This window comes from Chiloscyllium punctatum, chromosome 42, assembly GCF_047496795.1.
Source record: "Chiloscyllium punctatum isolate Juve2018m chromosome 42, sChiPun1.3, whole genome shotgun sequence".
In the NCBI taxonomy this organism is placed as follows: Eukaryota; Metazoa; Chordata; class Chondrichthyes; order Orectolobiformes; family Hemiscylliidae; genus Chiloscyllium; species Chiloscyllium punctatum.
Window position 1 is genome coordinate 46,350,714 of NC_092780.1, and position 25,940 is coordinate 46,376,653.

The following is a 25,940-nucleotide window of genomic DNA, read 5'->3' on the forward strand; positions in this document are numbered from 1 at the left end:
GGATAGGATACCAGGTGGGTACAGCATTGGGTGCCATGTGGGTCAGCCACCAAGTGGGAAGAGGTTTAGATGCCAAGTGTGTTGGGTGGCAAGGTAAGTGATTTAGGGCAGGTCAAGATGGATGGGAGAAATTGGCTCTGTTGGCTGTCAGGCCTGGGATAGTTGGATCAGGTCTGGAGTCAGGGATTGGGCGTGAGACTTGTCCTCCAGTAATTGCTGCTCCCCTAACCAAGCTGTTCCAAGCTGGATGTGGAAGGTGCCCAGGTATGTTCTGCACACAAAAAGCAGAAGAAATCCAACCCAGCCAATTATTGCTCTATCAGTCTGCTTTCGATTATGAGTAAAGTGGTGGAAGGTGTCATTAACAGTGCTATCGAGCAGCACCTGCTCAGCAATAACCTGCTCAGTGACGCCCAGCTTGGGTTCCACCAGGGTCACTCAGTTCCTGACCTTCCTACAGCCTTGGTTCAAACATGGACAAAAGAGCTGAGTTCCAGAGGGGAGGGGAGAGTGACAATCCTTGACATCAAAGCTCCATTTGACCGAGTGTGGCATCAAGGAGCCCTCACAAAACTGGAATCAATTGAAATTGGGAAAGACTCTCCAGGAGTTGGAGTTGTACTTGGCATGTAGGGACATAGTTGTGATTTCTGGTGATAAGTCATTTCAGCCCCAGGACTGCAGGAGTTCCTCAGAGGAGCATCCTAGACCCAACCATGTTCAGCTGCTTCATCAATGACCTTCCCTCCAGAATTAGGTCAAAGCGGGCACTGATGATTGCACAATGTCCATCAGCATTTGCGACTCTTCAGATACTGAAGCAGTCCATGTTCAAATGCAACAAGACCTGGACAATATCCAAGCCTGGACTGACAAGTGGCAAGTAACATTTGTGCTACACAAATGCCAAGCAATGACCATCTCCAACAAGAGAATCCAAATATCTCCACTGGACGTTTAATAGCATTGCTGTCACTGAATCCACTGAGCAAAAACTGAACTGGACTGGCCATATAAATACAGTGGCTGCAAGAGCAGGTCAGACTCCAGGAATCCTGTGGTGAGTAACTTCTCTCCCATCTCCTTAGTCACATCAACAAAGTACAAGCTGGGAGTTTGATGGAATATTTCCCATTTGCCTGGATAAGTGCAGTTCAAGTTACACTGCTGATATTCACCGAGACCCCTTCTAAATCTACAATCTCTACCACCTGGAAGAACAAGGGCAGCAGATAAATGGGAACATATTTGCCTGCAAATTCTCCCCAAAAACACACACCGTCTGGATTTGGAAATATGTGGAGTTTGCACATTCTCCTGTAAAGAAACCCTGCAGAGAGGTCCTGGAGCAGAGATGACTTAACTCCAGAAATCACAACCATGTTCCCACTCCTGCGTAGGTTTCCTCCGGGTGCTCCAGTTTCCTCCCACAGTCCAAGTATGTGCTGGTTAGGTGGATTGGCTGTTCTAAATTGCCTGTAGTGTCCAGGGATGTGTAAGTTAGGTGGATTAGCCATGGGAAATGCAGGGTTATAGGGAAAGGGTGGGAGAAGGGGGGGAATCTGGGTTGTGTGCTCTTCAGAGAGTCTATGTGGACTTGTTGGGCCAAATGGCCTGTTACCACACTGCAGGTGATTCTATAAGAAAAATAAAATGCTGTTTCTTTTCTATCTTGAAATCTAGGAACTATGTTCCTAATAGCAGTGTGGGTGTGCCTACACCTTAAGGATTCAAGGTGATTATTATCACCATCTACTTCACGGTAATTTGGAATGGGCAATAAATGCTGACCCAAGCAGTGACACCCATATACTTTAAAATAATGAATGGTGCCATCCACCAGGGGGCAGTCTTTTTGCAGCCATGCTCTGATGGGAGAACAATCACCGAATCAAGAGTCATGGTGTCGCAGACAGAAGACATCCAGCCCACATGTCCCTTGTAGCTATTGGAGCAGTTTAAATTAGTGACAATCTCCTGCCCTTTTCCCCTTAGCTTTGCCGGAGGTTTACGTGAGAGGGACAACTAAGCTTTTCAGACTGACATTTGTGCAGATTTATTCGTCCCCAAGTGGCTGGCAGGCAAAACAAGGATCTCATGGGAACATCAGACAAGCCAGACCTATTTGTGGTTTGCTGGTTCCGGGGAAAGCAGACTCTGCAGAGGGGAACCAGAACGGGAATAAAGTAAACGCTTTTAGAAACACAACACAAGAATCACGAAAGGTCAACACCTTATTCATTATCAACATTCCACACACACACAAAAAAAACACCATTCCCAGTTTGGGCAGATAATTCACAGCAGGGTTACTGACTAGAATAATTTCCAGAGGATGTTTCAGAGCATTTTCTCAGATACAGAAATAACTCAGGCTCCTAAACATATACCAGGCCAATGTCAACAAGAGCAGGGCTTAGGCTGGGTCCCTCGTCAATTGACGGAAATATCTGAAAAGATGCAGAAATTCAACTCAAGCTCTAATAATTGATTACTGGATTTTTTTTCTCTTACTGACAACTTCTCACACCTCCCCTGACATTTTACAGTGTTGGCTGCTGCTCAAGGGAGGCACTTGCAGCTTTGCGTCAAATGATTATGGTTCAAAGTTCAGATGAGTAACTAATCTGAGGCCCACTCTACTTTCTCAGAATGGTGTTAAATATCTTTAGGCTGTCACTTCAACTAAGAGCAGGGAAATTCTCCCAGATGTCCTGACATAATTGTCCCTTAGCCTCACTAAAGATAGGTGGAAGGGTGTTTAACTCACTGCTCTCTCGGGTCTTGGTTGTTTTAAGTCCACTTTGTTAAGAATGACCACAGTTCAAAACTATTTCATTGGTGTAAAAAAAAACTGGACTTCCCTTAGGTTGTGAACGGTGGTATATAAATGCATATACTTTGCACCATACATCAGAATCGTTGAATAGTTTCAACATAAGAGGCCATTCAGCCTCTTGTGTCTGTTACAGCTCTCTGCAGGAGCAACTAGTGAGTCCCACGTCTCCGCCTTCCTTCAGCAGCTCTAGAATACTTTCTCTTTGGATAATTATGCAATTCATCTTAAAAAGCTATGATTGAATTTGCCACCACCACTCTCCCAGACAGAGCATTTGTGACAACTTTTGACCTGGAAGCAATGCAGTCAAGAAAATTTTTAATTTATTTAAAATGCCCATGGAATCTGTAACTGTTTTAGAAAATGTTTGAAAGAAATTACTTAAGAATCTGCATCAATTGTAAAAGTTGATTTTTTTTTTCTTCAACAATAAGAAATAATGGTCTATGTGGTGTGGTGACCCTTGACCTAAACTGAAGACAGTACCACAGATGAAACAGCACGTGGCTATGGCTATACTCAGAGAAGAGACAAAGAAACTACTGTCATAAAGAAGAGGGAGCTGGTAGCAGAAGGAAATCAGCATACACAAATGCAGACAAAGTTAAAGAAAGGACAGAAAGAATAACCCATTGAATGTTTTGTGAGTGAGGTTGCAAATCTCTCTCAGGAAGGAGGTCAGGTTTTCTGTTTGGCAAAAAGGAGGTGAAAAGCCACTTTGTGAGCTAGCAAAAATGGCAAGACCTGGGACATTGTGAATAGCTCAGAGACACTTTAAAGCCAGGTGTTTTACCAGGAATGATCAAAGCACAAACTGGGATTTGGCCGTACCACCAGCGCTGTTATGATCTGAGGGAGAGAGGGGTTGCAGAAGTGTGATTTATAGATGTTAACCACACACCTGCGAGATTTCACCTTGAGAGTGAAATCTGTTGAACCATATGTAGTTCAGTTTATCACTTGTTGCATTAATGAAAAATAAATGCAATCCTACAATCTTCCTGACATACCCTGTGAATAACAGAGGGCACATTGTGTAATTGTGGAGTGCCTAGGAACACGGCTGTTCTTGGTGCATTAAATATTTATCGTTAAATTTACTTTCTAATTTGCAGAATCACTTGCATGTTTATTGATGTTTATTTTTTGAGTGGTTCTGGTCAGTGTTAAAGGTAAATGCCATAAAAATTGGAAATTTACAATGGTAATTAGGTCAGATATTTGGATATTTGATTATGTTGGTTTCTACATTTGTGATCCTTACTACTTATTGTGTAAAACCCCTTGTCCTCATGTCATCTTTTATTTTGCCTTCATATCATATTGGTGTCTTCTGGTTCCCAGTCTTCTCATCAATGGGAACAGTTTCTCCCTCTCTACTTTGTCCAGATTCTTCATGATTCTGAATACCTTGCTCCAATCTCCCCTTGAGCTTCTTCTCTAATAAGAACAATCCCCTCTTCCCCAGCCGTGCCACATAACTGTGACATCTTCATCCCTGGAAACAGATCTTCACCGAACTCTTCCCAAACTCTTCAGATCCTTGCTAAAGTATGTTCCTGCTCACAAGCATATATATATATATATACACACACACACACACACACACACACACACACACACACACACACACACAAACACCTGTAACACATAAACATGTACATACACCTCACGTGCAACATACATGAACTCTTACTCAAACATGCACATTCACAGAAGCACATATATGCTGTGATTGTAACTATTACTTGATCAGTGATGGTAGGACCATTCCACACTGATTATCAAGTAGCTACCATCTGTTATTTTCTGTATCCAAGCCCCTCTTATCACTGAGGTAAATGTAGATAGGGTCGCACATGACAAATAACTATGTTTTGTGATTCTTCTGCAGGAAGAGAGTATTGCTGCCAAAAGCTGCTATTTGATTGGCTCTGCATGCTATTTCAGATGGAGATTAAAAATCAGTTATATTGCTGTGGGTCTGGTGTCATATATACACCAGACCAGGTAAGCATGGCACGTTTGCTTCCCTAAAGAATATTGATGAACTAAATGGATGCTTCAGACAAACAACTTCTTTTTATTTCAAATATTTTATCTAATTCAAATTCTGACATGATAGGATTCGAACTCATGTTTGCCAAAGCATTAGATTATGCCTCTTGATTATTAATTCACTGACAACACCATTACATACTGCCTCCCCTAAATCTGTCCAAACCAATGTTTTGTCTTGACTGGGAAAATAATGAGCTTTTCACTTATGGGGACATGCCTCATTTGGATCTTTTGTATCGTTACCTGGTACACCCAACTGGATATCCATTCCATTTAACTATTATAGAAACTTTACAAAATAACTGATGAGAGGGTGAGTGAGAGTTTAACTCATCTTATTTGGAGCTGTAGGGAATTGCAGAATCATTATCCATGGTCTCTCCAGCTGTGGTCCTGCCCAAAGATCTTGTTACCTTTTTGGTTTTTTCTCCATTGTTCATATTCTCATCCTCTTCATCCTCTGGTGTTTCCTCCTGATCCACCGCAGGACCAGAGTTTTCAAACCTTTTCCCTTTTATCAGTATTTTGCCTTTGAGTTTCTGCAAAAGAAAGTCAGAGGAATGTAGCTATTGAAATTTGCAGATGTGTTCAAACTGCACACTTGGATAGGTGTTATGAAAGTTGAGAACAGAATACTATGCTGTAGGCAACAGTTGATGCCTACTGCAAAGAAATTATGGGACTAGATTGGGTTGGGATATCTGGTCGGCATGGATGGGTTGGACCGAAGGGTCTGTTTCCATGCTGTACATCTCTATGACTCTATTTCACCAAATTCATTTACACAGGATTAATGGGATAATAATTCTATTCCAGTTCAACTTTATTTGGCATTCGCAGGGGGCCATAATTTTAAGGTGATTGGAGGAAGGTTTAGGGGAGATGTCAGAGGTATGTCCTTTACTCGGAGAGTGGTGGGTGTGTGGAATGTACTGCCAGCAGTGGTAGTAGAGTCAGAGACATTAAAGCGACTTTTGGGTTGGCACATGGAAGATAGTACAATGAAGAGTATGTAGGTTAGTCTCATTTTAGAATAGGATAGAAGGTCAGCACAACATCGAGGGCCGAAGGGCCTCTGCTGTGCTGTACTGTTCTATGTATTGGGCCTTAAAGTGGGTTTTAACATCAGTTTTGTGAGTCAATTGGGAAATGCTAGTCTAGTTTGATCACGAGTCTCAATTCAATGAGTTTTCACAATTAAACAATTTAGCTTAACTGATTAATGACCAGACATCTTTACATTTCTATCGTGCATTAGAATTGCTTTCTCTGTTATAATATGGGAAATACAACAATAAGTTCAGCACAGCAGGATCCCACAACCAGCAATGAGGTAACAGCCAGATGACCTGAAATATTTCCATGGCTATGCCTCTACTAATCAGCATGTCTCGCAAAGTATAAGGTGTTGTTTCCCTTTACTTTGGGATTTCTTGTGAATTGTCCTGATAGGTGGAAGGCTCAAAATGTTGATAAAATGTCTTTATGCAGGTAGAACTTGGATTAGTGATGCTGGCTGTGACACTGGAAATAACTACCTGTTCTTATCTGGAGCAGTGTCAAAAGATTTTTTTTAATGGGTTCCTGGGCGAACCTATCAGACTCTTTGCCCCACGATGAAATGGCTTGGTCATCACGATTAAATGGATTGTGTTCCAACATTAAACAGCTTAGGTGCTTTTTACTATTGATTGACCCTCAAGACCGACACATCTGGATGAAACCTGCCGAGCTCCTCCTCAGCATCACGGCCCCATGTGGCATAGGTAGGTCTGGCCCCAGTAAAATTATGGCATCAGATGCGAAGGGGGGAGGATTTAGCAGGAGCTGCCACTCCTCACCTTGGCCCTCTTTGTTCTCGAGCTTCCTGTGCTCCTGTGACAGTGGTCTTCCAATCAGAGACAGCACAGAGAAAGGCCCTTCGGCCCGTCACATTGGCATCGATCAAGGACAACCACCTAACTATTCTAATTCCATTTTCCAACACTTGTGTCATTGCCTTGTATGCCTTACCATTGAAAATGCCCATTAAAAATATTTTTTAAATGATACGAGTGTTACTGCCTCGACCACCTGTTGAATTCCACATTCCCATCCTCTGGATGAAAAAGCTTTTCCTCACATTTTCTCGAAATGTCCTGCCCTTTGCCTTAAAGCTACGCCCCGGTCAATGACTCCTCCATCAAGGAGCCTTCCTGTCTGCCTTATCTCTGCCCCTCATTATGTTATACATCTCTCATACATTCCCTCTCAATCTCCTCTGCTCCAAGGAAAACAATCCCAGTCTGTCCTATCTCTCTTTATCACTGGAACTCTCCAGCCCAGGCAACATCCAGTGAATCTCCTCTGCACTCTCCTATAATGTGGATTCCAGAACAGCACACAACAATCTAACTGTGACCTAACCAACATTTTACACAGTCCCAGCATAACCTCCCTGCACTTAAGAGTATACACCTTGGTCAAGTATACCATATGCCTCCTTGGCCACTTTATCCACCTTCCCAGGGTATTTCCTAGAGTTGTTAGTGAACATGGGCAGTGATGTTATTTAAATACTTGGGTTGGTGCCCATACCAGTGGAGATCAGCAGAGACACCCTGCCAGACTTAAACCATGCCATGGCTTACAGTCAATTCATCCTAAAACTGTCATTCACCACACACTGACAGGGCCAAAGGAAATACAACGGAAATTATTTCACACTTTCACGGAGGATATGGTAGTTAGCCTTCAAAAGGATTAATTACTTTCTTTTCTACACAGTTGACCCTTTGTTGAAGCCTGGATCATTGCCCGGAAATACTTTCAGAATGGACCCCATGAGATACTGTGTAGTCTAGGAACCCTCTCCTGACATTCAGATCAAGTGGTCCAGCCTGTGAGACTCCTCACTGCAAGTATACAGGGCCTTGCTGACAGTCCAGAGTGTGGTGCTGGAAAAGCACAGCTGGTCAGGCAGCAACCGAGGAGCAGGAGAATCGACATTTCAGACAAAAGGCCTTCATCAGGAATCATCAGGCTTATGCCCAAAACGTTGATTCTCCTGCTCCTCAGCTGCTGCCTGTGCTTTTCCAGTAACACACTCTCGACTCTGATCTCCTGCATCTGCAGTCCTCACTTTCTCCTAGGGCTTTGGTGAGACCACGGCTGGAGTATTATGTGCAGTTTTGGACCACTCGTCTGAGGAAGAATGTTTTGGCTATGGAGGGAGTGCAGCGAAGGCTGACCAGACTGATACCTATGGTTGGCAGGACTGACATACATAGACCAGACTGGATTGGGTAGGACTACCTTCACTGGTTTGGAAAAATGAGGAACCTATAAAGTTCTATCAGGATTAGACAGGTCAAACACAGGAAGGATGTTCCCAATCACTGGGAAGTCCAAAATCAGTAGACTGTTTAGGATTAAAATGAGGAGAAATTTCTTCACCCAGAGTGGTGAGCCTGTGGAATTCTTTGCAACAGAAAGTGAGTGAGGCCAGAACATTGAATGATTTCAAGGAATTAGGGATCATTCTTACAGCCAAAAGGATAAAAGGAAAGTGGAACAGGGTCCGATGATATTGAGTGACACAACAGGCTCGAAGGGGTGAATGGCCTGTTCCCATTTCCTTTTACAGCAAACTTTATTAACCTTATTAACCAGCACGTTGGATAAATTGGCAAAAAATAATAATTACCTCAGTCTGCAGTAATGTCCAAGTATTGCTGGAAATGAAGTTTTTTTTGTATACCCCCCTGCATTAGGATTCTATTACTTACTGTGTGTTTTTATATTGATTTTAGGAGGTGTGCTGATGTTTTTATGTAGGTTTTTGGAGGGATGTTGATGTCTGAAACCTTCACTTGGTCAGGGTTTGCTGCATTTATGTATCCCTCTTGATCATCCGAATACTTGAACTACCAGCATACTGGTTAATGAAACATTTGCAGTACCATGTTTCTATCAGACACGTACAGCCCCACAGCACATGAACCCTCCAGTTCTAAGTGACCCATCATATTCCCCACCTCCTCCTCCTCCAGCTCCCCCCCCCCACACCCCCCCCACTCCACTTCACTCCTCACCAACATACAGCCCATCACCCATCCAGGCCAAACAAGCCCTTTGTTACCCAATTGGATAATCAGTCAAACAATCTATTAAAACATGTAGGGGCTTTACTTAAGAGTAAAAGCAAATTACTGTGGATGCTGGAATCTGAAACCAAAAGAGAAAATGCTGGAAGATCTCAGCAGGTCTGGCAGCATCTGTAAGGAGAGAAAAGAGTTGACGTTCTGAGCCTAACTGACCCTTTGTCAAAGCAGACAAAGGGTCAGTTAGACTCGAAACATCAGCTCTTTTCTCTCCTTACAGATACTGCCAGACCTGCTGAGCTTTCCCAACATTTTTTCTTTTGGCTTTACTTAAGAGTCTTATCTTGAGCCTCACATTAGGACTGGCCAAGGTCTGAGTGTCAGGGAGGGCACCAATGGAACTGCAGCCCAGCAAGGAGCAGGAACACTGGCCTTACTATGCCCTCTCTTGGGTAACTGCGTGACACCAGTGACCATCCTATTACTGCCCTGAAGGACACCAGTGCACAATTCGCTGACCTTATAGGGGTTTGTGAAACCATGAGGAGTAAATAAACAAAGCCTTTTCCCTGGGGTGGGGGGAGTCCAGAACTAGGCATTGGTTTAGGGTGAGAGGGGAAAGATTTAAAAGGGACCTAGGGGCAAATTTTTCACACAGAGGGTGGTGCGTGTACAAAACAAGCTGCCAGAGGAAGTGGTTAAGGCTGGTACAATTACAACATTTAAAAGGCATCTGGATGGAGACATGAATAGGAAGGATTTATGGGCCAAGTGCTGGCAAATGGGGCTAGATTAGGTTCGGATATCTGGTTGGCATGGACGAGTTGGACTGAAGGGTCTGTTTCCGTGCTGTACATTTCTAAGACTCTGTGGTCCTTGTATGCCTTGAGATGAGGGAAGAGTGAACTGACTGAAGTCTTTTAATGGAAATCTGGTACAAGTCACATGTTTAATATTTCACCCATTTCAGAGGTGCTACGCAGTGTGTAAGCTGAAACTTAGTCATATTCTAGCTGAGAGTGGAATGGTGGAAATATAATGTTTCATTCCTGTGCACACTATTGCCACTTGAATAGAAGTTCAGGTTAGAGTCATCATGATGGAATTTACAGAGTTAGCTGTCTGAAATATTTTCATTAAATGGCCCAGCAATCGCAATGTGGTTCCCACAAATCGTAGGCATTGAGTGAACCAATCAGTTCCTGCGCACTGTTTGGTTGATCTGTCTGATTGGTTAGATTCCCCACAGTGTGGAAACAGGCCCTTTGACCCAACCAGTCCACACCGACCCTCCGAAGAGTAACCCACCCAGACCCGTTTTCCTTTTGTCTAATGCACCTAACATTATGGGCAATTTAACATGGTCAATTCACCTGGCCTGCACATCTTTGGACTGTGGGAGGAAACCAGAGCACCTGGAGGAAAACCCACACAGACACGGGGAGAACGTGCAAATTCCACACACAGTCACCTGAGGCTGGAATCAAACCTGGGACCCTGGGGCTGTGAGGCAGCAGTGCTAACCACTGAGCCACCGTGCCGCCCATTGTCTGCTGCACCTCGTCTGAATTATTCTCATCAAGGCTATGTATCTGTGACTGACAGTGTGTCAACCAGGAGGCAGATTCAGGAATCTCAGAGAATTCAAAGGAGCACAGAAGCTGGCTTCTGTCTGTGCTGGTTCATTGAAAGAGATGTCCAATTGTTTTTTTTTCATTCACTCACCAGCTCTGTGTGTTGCTGGCTGGGCCAGCTACTACTGCATACCCTGGAGGAAAAAGGGGTGTTGAGTTGCCTTCTTGAACCTCTGCAGACCACATGCTGTGGACATGGATTCCTCTTTCTAACTGATAAACTTGTGCAGCATGTACCAAGTGACTTTGCATGCTTTGTTGAGCTTCAGTCCCATCTGAACTGTCCGCTCCAGCCTGTGGTTCTCCAATGCCACGAACTGTAACTGGAGCTAAATTTACTCTCCTTCAAAATCAGGATAGAGACAGGATGGTTACCACAGTGTTTCACACGCTTGCCTTCACTGCTCAGTCCTTTGAGTATAGGAGTTGGGACATTATGTTGAGGTTGTACAGAACATTGGTGAGGCCTCATCTGGATTACTGTGTCCAGTTCTGGTTGCCCAGTTATGGGAAGGATATTATTAAGCTGGAAAGGTTTCAGAAGAGATTTACCAGGATGTTGCTGGGTATGGAAAGTTTGAGTTATAAAGAAAGGCTGGATAGGCTGGGACTTTTTCACTGGAGCATCGGAGGTTGAGAGGTGACCTAATAGAAGTTTATAAAATAATGAGAGGTATAGATAGCATTGATGGGAGTTACCTTTTCCCTAAGATGGGGAATTTCAAGAATAGGGGCACATTTTTAAGGAGAGAGATTTAAAAAAGACATAAGAGGCAAAAATTTTACACAGGGGGTGGTTAAAGTGTGGAATGAACTTCCTGAGGAAGTGGTGGATGTGAGTACAATTACAATGTTTAAAAGATATTTGTATGGATACAATAATAGGCAAGGTTTGGAGGGATATAGGCCAGGACCACAAGCAGGTGAGACTAGTTTAGATTGGGATGATGGTCAGCATGGACCGAAGGGTCAGTTTCCTTGTTGTATGACAAAGTGGTGGTTAACACTCTACATTGTTGTCTGGATCACAGGCGAGATAGGTAAGGACAATAAATTTCTTTCCCCAAAAGGTGTTAGTGAATCAGATGGGTTTTTACATCAATCAACACCATTCATTCCAAATGTTTTGGTTACAGATTTGAACCTGGGTCCCTAAATTACTAGTCAAGAGTGTGGCGCTGGAAAAGCACAGCAGCTCAGGCAGCATCTGAGGAGCAGGAGAATCCAAATTTCGGGCATAAGCCCTTCATCAGGTTTATGCCTGAAACATTGATTCTCCTGCTCCTGGGATGTTGGCTGAGCTGCTGTGCTTTTCCAGCACCACACTCCACTCTGATCTCCAGCATCTGCAGTGTTCACTCTCTCCCTAGATTATTAGCTCAGTTACAGTTCCGCTCAGCTTTCACTTTCCCCTTTCAAGGCCATTACACAGAGAGCAATGCCAAAGGGAAAGGTCACACAGTTACCTCGGGTGACGGAAGTTCACTCAGGACTTTGCCGTCGAGTGGGGCAGTGATCAGCATTTCCCCGAGAATTTCCTTTAAATGCCGGGCCATGACGGTCTGCTGTTCCACTCCACAGTGATTCTCCAGGGACAGTATGACGGGATACAGAGACACCTGGGGAGATAATTCAAGAGGATCCCAGACATCACCCAACCATAAGCAACTCTGCAAAACACTAAATGTTTAGGAATTACCTGATTCCTGAGGCCCGCAAACTCTGAATGTTTATTCGGCAAATAAATTTAACAAGAGACATCAGAAATTTGGTTATACTCCAGGACAGGAAGTGGCTTCATTAAAAGCTGCTGATTTTCATTCTCTGTGATAAACAAATTTTTTTTGCATTTCATTTCTGCCTTTAGCAACTTTGCTTAATTGGTATAATTGGATCTTCCAATTATTCAGTACAATAAACATCTGATTGTACAGTGGATGTGTAGTTCTACAATGGGTCTGACTGTGCAGTGGATACATACATGTGGTTGCACTGTTTGTGTGTACTGTGTGTGTACACTCGGGTGTACTTTGGGCACATGATTGTAGAGTGAGTGCATACAGTAGGTATTTACAGTGGGTTTAGTTCAGGTTTGGAAACACGGAAAAGTGGGGTAAAGGGTCTGTTTCCGTGCTGTTCGCCTTTATGGGTGTGTGATTGTACAATGAGTGTGTACAGTAGATATGATCATACAGGGAGTCTGTATCATAGCTGTTTACTTTGAAAGTGTAATTGAAAGATGTGTTTGACTGTACAATAGTGTGTGACTGTATAATGGGTGTGACAGTAGTGGGTGTGACTGTACAGTGGTGTGTGACTGTATAATGGGTGTGACAGTACAGTGGTGCATGATTATACAGTAGTGTGAGACTGTTCAGCGGTGTGTAACTGTATAGTGGGTGTGTGACTGTACAGTGGGCGTGACTGTGTGGCAGGTGTCACTGTACGTTGGGTGTGATTGTGGGGTGGGAGGGTTGTGACTGTATAGTGGGAGGCTGACTATAAAGTGGGAGTGCATGACTGTACACTGGGGGTATAATTATAGAGTGGGAGTGTATGACTGTACACTGTGGGTGTTACTGTAGAGTGAGAGTGTATGACTGTACACTGGGGGTGTTACTGTAGAGTGAGAGTGTATGACTATACACTGGGGGTGTTACTGTAGAGTGAGAGTGTATGACTGTACACTGGGGGTGTTACTGTAGAGTGAGAGTGTATGACTGTACAATGGTCTGTGACTGTGCAGTCGCACTGTGCCCTCCGTCTGGTGTTAACAGAATGGCAATGGTTTCAGCAGGAGGCTGATAAGCTCACCATCTGTCAACATCAATAGCGTGACTGGGTCCCCAAATCCTCCCTGTTTCAGAGTCAGGCCCAATTACATAGATATTGGGATCCTAGAATATAATTTAGTATCTTAGGGAACTGGCTAGGCCAACTGCAGTGCTTGGTCATCTTACCCCTATAAGGGGAGGTGACAGATATCTGGCTGCATTTTAGATTTTAAATAGCCAGCAGCCAATTTTATTTTTAGTAAAAGCAATGTTTAAATTGTCTGGCAGCAGTTACCCGACAGTTTTTTGATGCAGGAAATAGCTTTTATTCAGATCCAACACCCTATCGTTTCCTTCCCTTTGAGCAGGTTACTGAGATTGCAATCCTCCCCCTCACAGCGTGGGAGGTCATGAGCCCCAATCCAGCAGAATGGCGAGGACAGAGGCAGGGACAGTGTCAGGGGCCTGAGGTATTCTGGGGATCTGGGTCAGCAGCAGGGAGATCCCGGGGATCTGGGTCAGTGGCAGAGGGATCCCAGGGATCTGGGTTAGTGACAGGGGGATCCCGGGGATCTGGGTCAGCAGCAGGGAAATCCCAGGGATCTGGGTCAGTGACAGGGAGATCCCAGGGATCTGGGTTAGTGACACGGAGATCCCAGGAATCTGGATCAGTGGCAGAGGGATCCCAGGGATCTGGATCAGTGACAGGGGGAGCCCAGGGATCTGGGTTAGTGACAGGGGGATCCCAGGGATATGGGTCAGCAGCAGGGAGATCCCAGGGATCTGGGTCAGCAACAGGGAGATCCTGGGGATCTGGGTCAGCGGCAGGGGGATCCCAGGGATCTGGGTCAGTGGGTGGGGGTCCCGGGGATCTGGGTCAGTGGCAGGGGGATCCCAGGGATCTGGGTCAGTGGCAGGGGGTTCCCGGGGATCTGGGTCAGTGACAGGGGGATCCCAGGGATCTGGGTCAGTGACAGGGGGATCCCAGGGATCTGGGTCAGTGACAGGGGATCCTGGGGATCTGGGTCAGTGGCAGGGGGATCCGGGTCAGTGACAGGAGGATCCTGGGGATCTGGGTCAGCAACAGGGGGATCCCGGGGATCTGGGTCAGCAACAGGGGGATCCCAAGGATTTGGGTCAGCGGCAGAGGGATCCCAGGGATCTGGGTCAGCGGCAGGGGGATCCCAGGGATCTGGGTCAGCGGCAGGGGGATCCCGGGGATCTGGGTCAGCGGCAGGGGGATCCCAGGGATCTGGGTCAGCAACAGGGGGTTCCCGGGGATCTGGGTCAGCGGCAGGGGGATCCCGGGGATCTGGGTCAGTGGCAGGGGGATCCCAGGGATCTGGGTCAGCAACAGGGGAATCCTGGGGATCTGGGTCACCAGCAGGGAGATCCCAGGGATCTGGGTCAGTGGCAGGGGGATCCCAAGGATCTGGGTCACCAGCAGGGAGATCTCGGGGATCTAGGAGAGCAACGGGGGATCCCAGGGATCTGGATCAGTAACAGGGGGACAGTTTACAGGTCAGTTTGGTTCCACACCCTTCTCTGATACACCATGGTAAAGTCTGCCCCTGATTTCAATGACACTTCAAGGTGAGACATTTATTCCTTTTCTCAGGAGAAGCTCCCACCCAATTGGATTGTCCAGCAGCTCGCTGTCTCAGTGTAGTGGCTGGCACTTCCACCAGTCCGCAGTGTGGAGGGGCCTGGACTGATCGTTATGCCTGGGGCTCGTGAGGGGGTCGCAGCCAGGGGACGAGTTTGTCAGTGAGGGGACAGGAACAGACTTTTAGAGAGCCGGAGAGTGTAACCTTGATAATGGTGATGGGGATGGAGAAGCCCCTGATGGGCGAAGGGGGCCCTCAATAACAGATTCTACTTGAACTTGTCCCTGTTCAACCCCAACCTGAGCAGTTAAAGCTTCTGACCTTCTCACAAAGCAGAGACCTCACGTTTGCCACTGCAGTAAAGGATCAGCTAAATACTGGACCAGGCCCTCAGTGGACTCAAAACAGGGCCTTTCCCATCAACCACAAAATTTCAAACTGGGGAGGGGCAGGTTAGTGATGGATTCTCCAATCTCTGGATTTTACCTGTTCCCCAGCCCCACCCTTCAAACCCAGTGGCAGGGGATAGTGTAAAATCCAAGGGTTTATGAACTCTCCTGAGCTTCTTTTCTCTCACCTAATATGTCTAAGCCTCAGTCACTCAGAACATCTACAGACTTTTGGAATAGAGTGTTCCCAAGCAGTACACTTTCTGTGCAGATGTGTTTCCTCATCTTTCTCAGGTTGATCTAGTTTGAGGTTAAACCCTGTTTTTGATTCCCCATTGACGGAAATAGTTTCTGTCAAGTCAACAAAACGGGATTACTCCAGTGACTGGGAATGATCCCAATCGTCAGACACTAGGATTAATTCCTGCGCACTCACCGTGAAGGCATAATCCCGGATGGTTCGGATGACGTCTTTGAAGAGGATCTTTGAGGTGAGTGTGTATCCGTGGTAGATGATTGGTTCCCCATTTGGTCCTTCCCAGCAATCCAGCTCCACACAGCGGCAGCCTCTCAGGAGTGCTCTGAAAACACCCAGAGTCACAGGTCAGACATGAAATGGGGTCAGCTCTCTCACACTCATTACCATCTGCCCATTTTGAGGTGTTAGTCATTTTATGAAGTTTAGGATCAGTTGTTGACTGTTCGTGAAAGATTCAAGAAAAAAAACCAAACTGCTGACCTTTCAAACATTTCAGCAATTTTTCTGTTCATTGTTCATTCACAGCATGTGGGCATCATTGGCTGGGCCAGCACTTATTACTTATCCCTAAATACTCTTGGAAAAGTGGTGGTGAGCTGTCCCCCTGAACTGCTATAGTTCATCTGCTGTCGGTAGGGAAGGAGTTCCAGGATTTAGTTCCAGCGGTGCTAGAGGAACGATGACATATTCCCAAGTCAGGATGGTGTGTGGTTTGGTAGGGAACTTGCAGGGGCTGATGGCCCCATTATCTACTGCCCACGCCCTCCTGGGTGAAAGTGATTGTTGGTTAGGAAGGTGCATTGGTGAATTTCTGCAGTGTGTCTTGTAGATAGTACCCACAGCTGTTTCAGTCTTTTGACTCTGGAGGGAGTGAGTGTTGCAGCTGGTGAATGCAGAGCCAAATTAGCTGACTGCTTTTTTCCCTGGATGATGCCAAGTCTATTGATAATTGTTGTAAAACCCATGCTAATTCCCTTTAGGGAAGGAAAATCCACCATTCTCACCTAATCGAACTTACTCGCATCCCTAAACTCTTAAATATGCTCTGAAGTGGCACTCACAGGCTCAGTTGTATTAAGCTATTACTGCGTCTGAGAAAAGGAATGAAACTAGATGTATGACTAGCATTGACCACAACACCAGGAAACACCAATCTATCAGGCTTCCTTATTAACACCTGGGGCCTGTCCCACAGATTAGTCAAGCAACAGTCTGAAGTAGTCAATCTCATGGAATCATACCTTCCAGGCAATCTATAAAATACCACCACCCAACCAATACGTCAGGCTCACCAGACATGGTGACTCCAAACTACATGAAGTCTCATGCCATCAAGTCAAATATGGTCAAGGAAACCTCCTACTGATCACCATCTACTGCCCTGTCCCCTTCAGTTGATAAGTCAGCATTCTCCATATTGATTAATGTTTGGAGGATGCACTGAGGGTGGTAAAGACACAGAATGTACTCTGGGAGAGGGGGTGGGGGACTTCAATGGCTTGGTGGTCCCATTGATGAGCCTGTAATTTCAGATTTATTAACTCAATTCACATTTCACCATCTGCTAAGGTGGGATTCATATCCCTGTCTCCACAGCATTAACCTGGCAGTCTGGATTATTAGTCCAATGACAGTACCACAATGTAGTACCACCTTCCCTTCAGGATCCACAGCTGCATCCTTCGATTAGAATAACAGCTTTCCCTCTGCCTCTTTTGAGATTGTCTGAGGCATTCATTGAGGTATTCAGCACACGTTCATTATGGGCAACAACTCCAAATAGTGTAGTGCTGGAAAAGCACAGCAGGTCAGGCAGCATCCGAGGAGCAGGAGAATCCTGATGATGGGCTTATGCCCAAAATGTCGATTTTCCTGCTCCTCAGCTGCTGCCTGACCTGCTGTGCTTTTCTAACACCACACTCTCAACTCTGATCTCCAGCATCTGCAGTCCTCACTTTCTCCAATAAATCCAAATAGTCCAATCCACTCTCTTGCCTTCCTGCCTGCTGCTTCCAATCTACCGCCTGGGGGCTAATCCTGCCAACCTACTTCCCATCTAACCCATCCCTCCCACAGCTGGCCCTCTACCAGTGGATCAACACTCACTTCCCCTCGACAGACCTCCCTCTGAACGGTCCATTCACTTGTGAACAAGGTCCTTGTAATCCACATGCTTACTGAGGATGATTAACAGAAACCTGGCTGAGGGGGCATGACACCTTCCCCATGGCTCCACCCTCCATCCTTTTAAGCCTATCACAGCGAGGTTTCTCAACAGCTTGAACCTGGAGCTGACCTCTGCTCCCCCGGCATCTCTTTTCCCTTGAAGCATCTCACCTTGTACCTTCGTGCTCAGCTCCAATGAGAGTCCTCATTCTCTCTCACTTTCCCAAATGCAACAGAACATGTTCCCACTGAGATTCCTTCTGTGTTCCTTCTTCAGCCCCTACCCCAAACGGCTTTATATCCTCAGTGATCTGAACCTCCACCTCAACTCATCCAACTCTCCCTCCTCTCACTTCACTGCCCTCTGACCATCTTGAAATCTCTCTCTCTCTGTCTCTCTCTCTCCCTCCATGAAAATGCTTCAACCCACATTCACTTCCCCCACCCCCGACCTTACCATTTCACATGGTTTCACAGCTCCCACAGCTTCAATCACAAATCAGGTTATTTCTGATCACTGACTTCACAAGCAGAGAAATCGTTCTCCAGCCACATTCCCTCAAACTAATCTCCTTTTATCTCCATTTCACAGGGAAAAAAAAACGATTGCTTAATTCACACGCAACTGTACTTTCAAAATCCCCACTACTGAATCTGGATCTTGGACCTCTGTTTGGCACAAAACTTCAGGAGCTACTGATTTACTCAACTACACTCAGGCTCCAATAAAACTGTTATAACGCAAATTACCAATCAATTCACCAAACAATCACAGAAAGATTCTCCTCAAATAATACACTCATTATCACCAACACCCTGGAGTCGTTCAGGGAGAGGTGGGCGTCGCAGGGAGTGGAGTGCATTATTTCCCCCTTCAACTCTATTTTGATTTAATCTCTGCCCTCCCCTTCGCTGTTTTGATCACACAGCATTGCCCTTTGATGTGAAGGGCAATGCTTGTCACTGGCCACTTGGATGTTTCTTTTCTTCCTGGTGCTGGAAACTGAATTAAGATTCGTGCACCTTGTGTCTTTCACTGTGTCTCACACCTGCGCACACACACACCATGGGTGCTGGGGAAAATATAAGTACTACCGCAGTTAAGCGATAGTGTGGGGGTAAGGAAAAAAAACACAGGAACCAAATAAGTACTACCGTAGTTAGGTGGTAGTGTGGGGGAGAAATAATTTTTTAAAAAACACTCATTGTTGGCATCTAGTTACAGCTATTGTCTGATATATACACACAGCATGGGTCATTCATATTAATAGAATCAACAGCTTTCATATGTGTGCCCTCCTGCTATATAAGGTGATGGTTTTGAATGGGTTAATGTGTTGATCTAACAGTCTTGGGAGGGGACTAGGGAGTCCAAGTCAAGATCTGAACATTCCTGGCTCCTGGCAGTCGTAGTAATTATTTCTTTATAAGTTTATACGATACTGGAGCAGAATTAGGCCATTTGGCCCATTGAATCTGCCTCACCATTTGATCATGCTCTTCACCCCCATTTTCCTGACTTCTCCCCATATCCCTTTAGCGCATTACCAATTAAAAATCTGTCCAACTCCTCCTTAAATTTACTCACTGTCCCAACATCCACTGCACTTTGGGGCAGCGAATTCCAGATTCACAACCCTTTGGGAGATGTAGTTTCTCCTCAACTCTGTTTTAAATTTGCTGCCCCTTATCCTAAGACTGTGACCCCTGGTCCTAGAATGCCCCACAAGAGGAAGCATCCACTCCACATCTATTTAATCCACACCTTTAATCATCTTAAATACCTCAATTTGATCCCCCCCCATCCTTCTAAATTCCAGAGAATATAGGCCTAAACTGTTCAATCTCTCTTCACATAACAAACCCCTCATCTCTGGCATCGATCTCGTGAACCTCCACTGAACAGCCTCTAATGCCACTGCATCTTTCACTCCTAACTAGCCAATGTAATTTGCGCCCATTGTATCATGTAATAAACTGCATCTTGCAGTTAAGACACGTTGTTTTTCTTATTAAGACTGACTAGTAGATCATTGTCCACCGAGGTCAACCAAACAAAACCTTAGACCCAACATTGAAAGGTAGCAATGGGTTCTTGTAGAACACGGTCAGTGTCTCTGCCGCTGAGCCAGGATTCAAGTCCTGCCTGGTCTGTTATATCTGGACAGATTGATTAAAATCAGAGCTGCAGACAGTGATAGGAAAATGCTTTAAAAGAGTGACAACTCTGTACCATAACCAATAGCCGGTAGAAACAGAAACAGAAATTGCTGGTAGTGGTCAGTTCTGCAGCACATGCATTAGTCATGATAGGTGCCCTCACTCCAGCCATTAAACAAACGAGAGATTGCAATGTTATTTAAACAGCATCATGTAGTTCTTTTAATTTAATGAGGTAATATCTCTGAGCAGACAATCCCACTGATTTAAGAGACTACCTGATTACCGGGTTCTGCACATTTCACTGTACACAATGACAGGAAATACATATTTTGGGGAAAAATTCAATATTTGCAACACAGATTGCAAAAAGACCATTTAAGTTTGGCCTTCAACATTTTGGCCCCATAGAATCATCACAGAATCCTGACAATGCAGAGTCAGTAGTGACCGAATGCACAATTTATTCATAATCACCGTGTACAAAAGAAAGACCATTTCCACGTAGTAACTTGCATTGTTTTGTTGTTGGAGAGTTGCTGAAGGAAGGGAGAGAGAGAGAGAGAGAGAGAGAGAGAGAGAGGAAGAGGGGAGGGGATGGATTCCATTCACTTGTATCTGCTTGGACTCTGCCCTCTCACCTCAGACACCCTCACTCACTCTCCTCACTCACGAGGATTTACAGCCACTAGAAACAAAGTTCCAGTTTTCTGGAAGAATCCTGTGTTACTGATATGTACCACAGCCCAGCCTGAGGCTGAGGGACATCTCTCCGGCTTGGGGCTGAGGGACAGCTCTCTGGCCTGGGGCTGAGGGACTCTGGCCTGGAGTTTAGGGCAGCTCTCCGGCCTGAGAGAAAGCTCTCCAGCCTGAGGCTGAGGGACAGTACTCCAACCTGAGGCGGAGGGACAGCTCTCCAGCCTGAGGCTGAGGGACAGTGCTCCAACCTGAGGCGGAGGGACAGCTCTCCAGCCTGAGGCTGAGGGACAGTGATCCAACCTGAGGCGGAGGGACAGCTCTCCGGCCTGAGGCAGAGGGACAGCCCTCCGGCCTGGCACTGAGGGAAAGCTCTCTGGCCTGAGGCTGAGGGACAGCCCTCTGGCCTGGCACTGAGGGAAAGCTCTCCGGTCTGAGGCTGAAGGACAGTGCTCCGACCTGAGGCGGAGGGACAGCTCTCCGGCCTGGGGCTGAGGGATAGCTCTCTGGCCTGGGGCTGAGGGACAGCTCTCCGGCCTGGGGCTGAGGGACAGCTCTCCGGCCTGGGGCTGAGGGACAGCTCTCCGGCCTGGGCCTGAGGGACAGCTCTCCGGCCTGGGCCTGAGGGACAGCTCTCCGGCCTGGGCCTGAGGGACAGCTCTCCGGCCTGGGCCTGAGGGACAGCTCTCCGGCCTGGGCCTGAGGGACAGCTCTCTGGCCTGGGCCTGAGGGACAGCCCTCTGGCCTGGCGCTGAGGGACAGCTCCCTGGCTCAGGCCTGCTTGGTGCCATGTTACCTGGCAGAACCCCACCTGTTCTTTTACTCTGTTTTCTTCCCAGTGGCTAAAATAGGCAGTATCATGGACAGTAAGGAAGGTTATCAGAAATTGCAGCAGGACCTTGATCAGCGGGGGAAGTGGGCCGTGAAATGGGAAATCGATAAGTGTGAGGTCTTGTATTTTGGAAAGTCAAATCAAGGTGGGAGTTTCATGGTGAATGTTAGGGCCTTAAGGAGTGAAGTGGAACAGAGGGACCTTGGAGTTCAGGTTCACAGCTCTCTGTGCGAAAGAATTCTACAGATTCATTTCCTTCTGAGTGAAGAAATTCCTCTTCATCTCTATCTTAATTGGGTAATTCCTTAGTTTTGAGATTATGTCCTCTGGTCCCAGATTCTCCCATATAGGGAGAAGTTTATCCCCACTCACTTCACTTGTTTTGATCCTTCTGCAGACTCCTAGTGCCATCCTCAATAATTACTTACCCACCTGTTTTTATGTCATCTGCAAATTTGGCTCAAGTACATTTACCATCCTCATCCTAGTAATTAATATATATGGTAAATAACTATGGTGTCAGCACTGTGGCACACTCTTGGTTATAGGTTGCCAGTCTGAAAATACCACCTTTATTCCTAACTCTCCATCACAGATTAGTAAATCAATCCCCTACACATGCTAATATACTACCCTTAACACACTGGACTCTTATTTTGTTAAATAACCTAATGTGTGGTACCTTATTAAACGCCTTCTGAAAGTGTAATATATTACATCTACTAGTCCCCCATTATATACCCACTTGTTCCCTCCTCAAAGAACTGTAATAAATTTGCCAATGATTTCCCCTTCATGAAACCATGCTGACTCTGTTGATTCTATTATATGTTTCTAAATGCTGTTATTACATCCTTTATAATTGACTCTGACATTGTCCTGATATTGGGCTAACTCGCTTCTAGTTACCTGTTTATTGTTTTCCTCCCTTTTTGATTAAGGGTGTTACATTTACAATTTTCTGGTCGTCTGGGACTTTTCCTGAATCAAAAGCTCTTGAAAGATAACTACTTGTGCAGCGACTGTCTCTGCAGCTAATTCCTTTAAAATCCCAGGACGCATCTCATCAATCCTTCGCCCCATTTGTTCCCCTTATAGTTTTTCTCTAGTGATAGTTCCAGTATTTATTTCTTCTCTCTCTCTCTCTCTCTCTGCCCTGCTGCACACCGCCCACCCTGAGCCCCAAACACTTTAGCATTATGATTATTTTGTAGAACATAGAACATAGAACAATACAGCGCAGTACAGGCCCTTCGGCCCTCGATGTTGCGCCGACTGAAGCCTACCTAACCTACACTAGCCCAATAACCTCCATATGCCTATCCAATGCCCACTTGAATGACCATAAAGAGGGAGAGTCCACCACTGATACTGGCAGGGCATTCCATGAACTCACAACCCGCTGAGTAAAGAATCTACCCCTAACATCTGTCCTATACCTACCACCCCTTAATTTAAAGCTGTGTCCCCTCGGAATAGCTGATTCCATACGCGGAAAAAGGTTCTCATGGTCAACCCTATCTAAACCCCTAATCATCTTGTACACCTCTATCAAGTCACCCCTAAACCTTCTTTTCTCCAATGAGAACAGCCCCAAGTGCCTCAGCCTTTCCTCATACGATCTTCCTACCATACCAGGGAACATCCTGGTAAACCTCCTCTGCACCCGTTCCAGTGCCTCCACATCCTTCCGATAGTATGGCGACCAAAACTGTACACAATACTCCAGATGAGGCCGCACCAGAGTCTTATACAACTGCAACATGACCTCAGGACTCCGGAACTCAATTCCTCTACCAATAAAGCCCAGTACGCCATATGCCTTCTTCACAGCACTATTTACCTGGGTGGCAACTTTCAGAGATCTGTGCACATGGACACCAAGATCCCTCTGCTCATCCACACTACCAAGTAGCCTACCATTAGCCCAGTAATCCATCTTCTTGTTACTCCTACCAAAGTGAATGACTTCACACTTAGCTACATTGAACTCTATTTGCCACCTTTCTGCCCAGCTCTGCAGCTTATCTATATCCCGCTGTAACCTGCCACATCCTTCTTCGCTGTCGCACAACTCCACCGACTTTCGTATCATCCGCAAACTTGCTCACCCAGCCTTCAAGCCCCTCCTCCAGGTCATTTATAAAAATGACAAACAGCAATGGCCCCAAAACAGATCCTTGTGGAACACCGCTAGTAACTGCACTCCAAGATGAACCTTTACCATCAACTACTACCCTCTGTCTTCTTCCAGCCAGCCAATTCCTAATCCAAACCTCCAACTCACCCTCAATGCCATACCTCTGTAATTTTTGCAGTAGCCTACCATGGGGAACCTTATCAAATGCCTTACTAAAATCCATATACACCACATTTACTGCTTTACCCTCGTCCACTTCCTTAGTCACCTTCTCAAAGAACTCAATAAGGTTTGTGAGGCACGACCTGCCCTTCACAAAACCATGCTGACTATCCTTGATCACATTATTCCTATCCAGATGTTCATAAATCCTACCCCTTACAATTCTCTCTAAGACTTTGCCCACAACAGAAGTGAGACTCACTGGCCTATAGTTACTAGGGCTGTCCCTACTCCCCTTCTTGAACAAGGGGACCACATTTGCTATCCTCCAGTCCTCTGGCACTATTCCTGTAGACAACGACGACATAAAAATCAAGGCCAATGGCTCTGCTATCTCCTCCCTAGCTTCCCAGAGGATCCTAGGATAAATGCCATCAGGCCCAGGGGACTTATCTATTTTCATCCTTTCCAGTATTCCCCGGACCTCTTCCCTCAAAGCCATCCATTCTAATCACTTGTGACTCAATATTCACATCAGCAACAACGTCCTGTTCCTGAGTGAATACTGACGAAAAGTATTGATTTAGTGTCTCTCCAATCTCCTCTGCCTCCAAGCACAACTTCCCACTACTACCCTTGACTGGACCGATACCTACCCTAGTCATCCTTTTATTCCTGACATACCTATAGAAAGCCTTTGGGTTTTCCCTAATCCTACCAACCAAGGACTTTTCATGTCCCCTTCTCGCTGCTCTTAGCTCTCTCTTTAGATCCTTCCTGGCTACCTTATAACTCTCAATCGCCCCAACTGAACCTTCATGCCTCATCTTTACATAGGCCGCCCTCTTCCCTTTTACAAGGGATTCCAATTCCTTGTTAAACCACGGCTCCCTCACAAGACCCTTTCCTCCCTGCCTGACTGGTACATACTTATCAAGGACACCCAATAGCTGTTCCTTGAACAAGCTCCACATATCATTTGTGTCCTTCCCTTGCTAAAAACCGCATCATAATTTCCCTGCCCCCAGCTATAACTCCTGCCCTGCAGTGCACACTTATCCCTCTCCATCACTAGAGTAAAAGTCACCGAGTTGTGGTCACTGTCCCCGAAGTGCTCACCTACCTCCAAGTCTAACACCTGGCCTGGTTCATTACCTAGAACCAAATCCAGTATGGCCTCACCTCTTGTTGGCCTGTCTACATATTGTGTCAGGAAACCCTCCTGCACACATTGGACAAACTTTTGGAATACTATTAGTATTGAAGATGCAAAATGTGTGTACAAATCTTTTGCCATTTTCTGGATTCCCATTATTATTTGCCTTGCCTTGTTCCCTCAGGTTGCCTCTGTTCACTGTTGCACATATCTTCCCTTTCACATATTTAAAGGAGTCCCCACTGTCTGTTTTTATGTTACTTGCCTCCCCGGTTTATTTTCTCCTCATTTTCTTTTGGTTGTCTTCTGTTGATTCTTAAAACCCTGATTTTCTCAATTATTAGATTAATCTTTCCACATAGCATATTTTTTCATTCAATTTGATACTGCCCACAATATCCCAGGATGGGTCTCCATGGTTAGTTTGTCACCTTCCTACAATCCTTCTTCCTCACCAGGGTATATATTTGTTGTAAGCTCTGCCCTTGTTCCCTTGTTTAAGTTGATCACAGTTGTTTCTGATGCGAGTTTCCACTTCCAAAATTGAATAGTAAATTTTTACCATGTCATGATCACTGGTCCCTAGAAATATCTTTTATTTTTCAAATCATTTATTAAACCTGGCACATTACACATGGCCATGTCCAAAATGGCTTGATGCCTTGTTGGATCCACACATATTGTTCAAGGGAACTGCTCCAAATACTCTCCTAGAATACCTAGTCTTGCCAATTTGATTTCCCAATCTTCATTGCCCAAGATTAAGGCACTGCCATTTTACATTCCCTCATTATCTCCCGGTTATTCTATGTCCTTTCGAACAGCAACTGGTAGGGGGCCTATAGGCTAATTCTACCAATGTCTTTTCCTCTTTGTTTTGTCTTAAGTCCACCCAAATGGATTGTACATTATGCAATCCAAGATCATTTCTTGCTAGTGTAAGAACATAAAAACTAGGAACAGGATTAGGCTGCCTGGTCCCT

The 25,940-nt window shown here is 45.6% G+C and overlaps 1 protein-coding gene across 1 annotated transcript in view; it reads right to left on the bottom strand.

Annotated features, from left to right (window-relative positions):
* LOC140465932 (1-phosphatidylinositol 4,5-bisphosphate phosphodiesterase delta-3-like) overlaps nucleotides 1-25,940 on the bottom strand; it is a 155,850-nt gene that overhangs the window by 21,493 nt on the left and 108,417 nt on the right. The window contains exons 7-9 of the mRNA XM_072561913.1: nucleotides 15,823-15,967; nucleotides 12,083-12,235; nucleotides 5,314-5,439 (exon numbers count right to left, since the gene is read on the bottom strand). Of these exons, the coding sequence (XP_072418014.1) occupies nucleotides 5,314-5,439; nucleotides 12,083-12,235; nucleotides 15,823-15,967 (424 nt within the window). The remainder of the gene's footprint in view (nucleotides 1-5,313; nucleotides 5,440-12,082; nucleotides 12,236-15,822; nucleotides 15,968-25,940) is intronic.